The 1415-nt window shown below is 29.3% G+C and overlaps 1 protein-coding gene across 1 annotated transcript; it reads right to left on the reverse strand.

Annotated features, from left to right (window-relative positions):
• Positions 1 to 907: 907 nt before the first annotated feature.
• LOTGIDRAFT_81086 (hypothetical protein) lies at positions 908 to 1063 on the reverse strand (the record flags this gene model as incomplete). Its single annotated transcript, XM_009067370.1, has 1 exon — positions 908 to 1063. A coding segment is annotated over one exon (156 nt), but the record flags the coding sequence as incomplete, so codon positions are not given.
• Between the last annotated feature and the right edge of the window lie 352 nt (positions 1064 to 1415).

The following is a 1415-nucleotide window of genomic DNA, read 5'->3' on the forward strand; positions in this document are numbered from 1 at the left end:
TGAAATATATGATTTAATATGAAAATGTTGAAACGTAATAACTTACAATCATCAGATGTTACATAGTTACTACTGGTAATATAGTCTATTATATATTTCTTATTAACAGCTTCTAAACCACCTAGTGGATTCAAACAATGTATCCTAAAACAGACAAACAATGTATCCTAAAACAGACAAACAATGTATCTTAAAACAGACAAACAATGTATCCTAAAACAGACAAACAATGTATCCTAAAACAGACAAACAATTTATACTAAAACAGACAAACAATGTATACTAAAACAGACAAACAATGTATCCTAAAACAGACAAACAATGTATACTAAAACAGACAAACAATGTATCCTAAAACAGACAAACAATTTATCCAAAATATAACAATACATGTAAAGCAGAACTGACTGGTAAAAGATCAAACCATTTTCCATTTTTTCACTTTTAAAGTTTGTCACTTTTTGTAAATTATATATAAGATTCTTATGGATAACTATTGTTTCCATAGCGATTGTATTAGTAATATAGATTTATTTTATATGAAATAATGAAAGAATGATATATTTTTACTGACCATGATGCAACATGAACTGAAGATGGTTTTAAATATTCACTATCTGAAAAAGAGAAAACAATGTTTTAGTTTTTCAAAAGATTTTTTTTTGTAGGTATTTTTATCATGGGTTTTTTCTTTCCGGGTGAAGACTGATGAAGATGACCATGATAAATAATATTTGTATTGGGTAGACTATAAAATTCATTGAAACAACCATAAATTGACAAATAAAAAACATTGTGTTAAAAATTCAGAAATCATTAAGATTGGACACAAAGAAGTATAATTTGGGACCTGAGCTGTATTGCCATTTATCATAGCTATATTGCCATTTTTATTTATCATAGCTGTATTGCCATTTATCATAGCTGTATTGCCATTTATCATAGCTGTATTGCCATTTATCATAGCTGTATTGCCATTTATCATAGCTGTATTGCCATTTATCATAGCTGTATTGCCATTTATCATAGCTGTATTGCCATTTATCATAGCTGTATTGCCATTTTCATTACTGGTGTCACAAATATGGGCAAACTGACTCCGTGGGGGGGAAACTATCAAGACTGAATCTAAAATAAGTCAACTCCATGGAGGTGTCATAGTCACAAGCCTCTGTATGGATCTTCTCACAAGAAAATTTTTGAAAAATAGAAATGAAGGTGCTTTCTGACACATATTTTAGGGCAAAAATGTATAAAAAAATGTTGAATTTGTTTGTGGAGAGCTTTGCTGTATCACTATGATATATAAAAACATGAGATCTAGATGGAATCTAACCTGAAGGATTGATATTTTTCTGTGCTTTCAGTCGATATTCACCATACCCTTTAGGTATCACAAATGCCAAACTAAAAAA

The sequence above is a fragment of the Lottia gigantea genome (genome assembly GCF_000327385.1).
Source record: "Lottia gigantea unplaced genomic scaffold LOTGIsca_8175, whole genome shotgun sequence".
In the NCBI taxonomy this organism is placed as follows: Eukaryota; Metazoa; Mollusca; class Gastropoda; family Lottiidae; genus Lottia; species Lottia gigantea.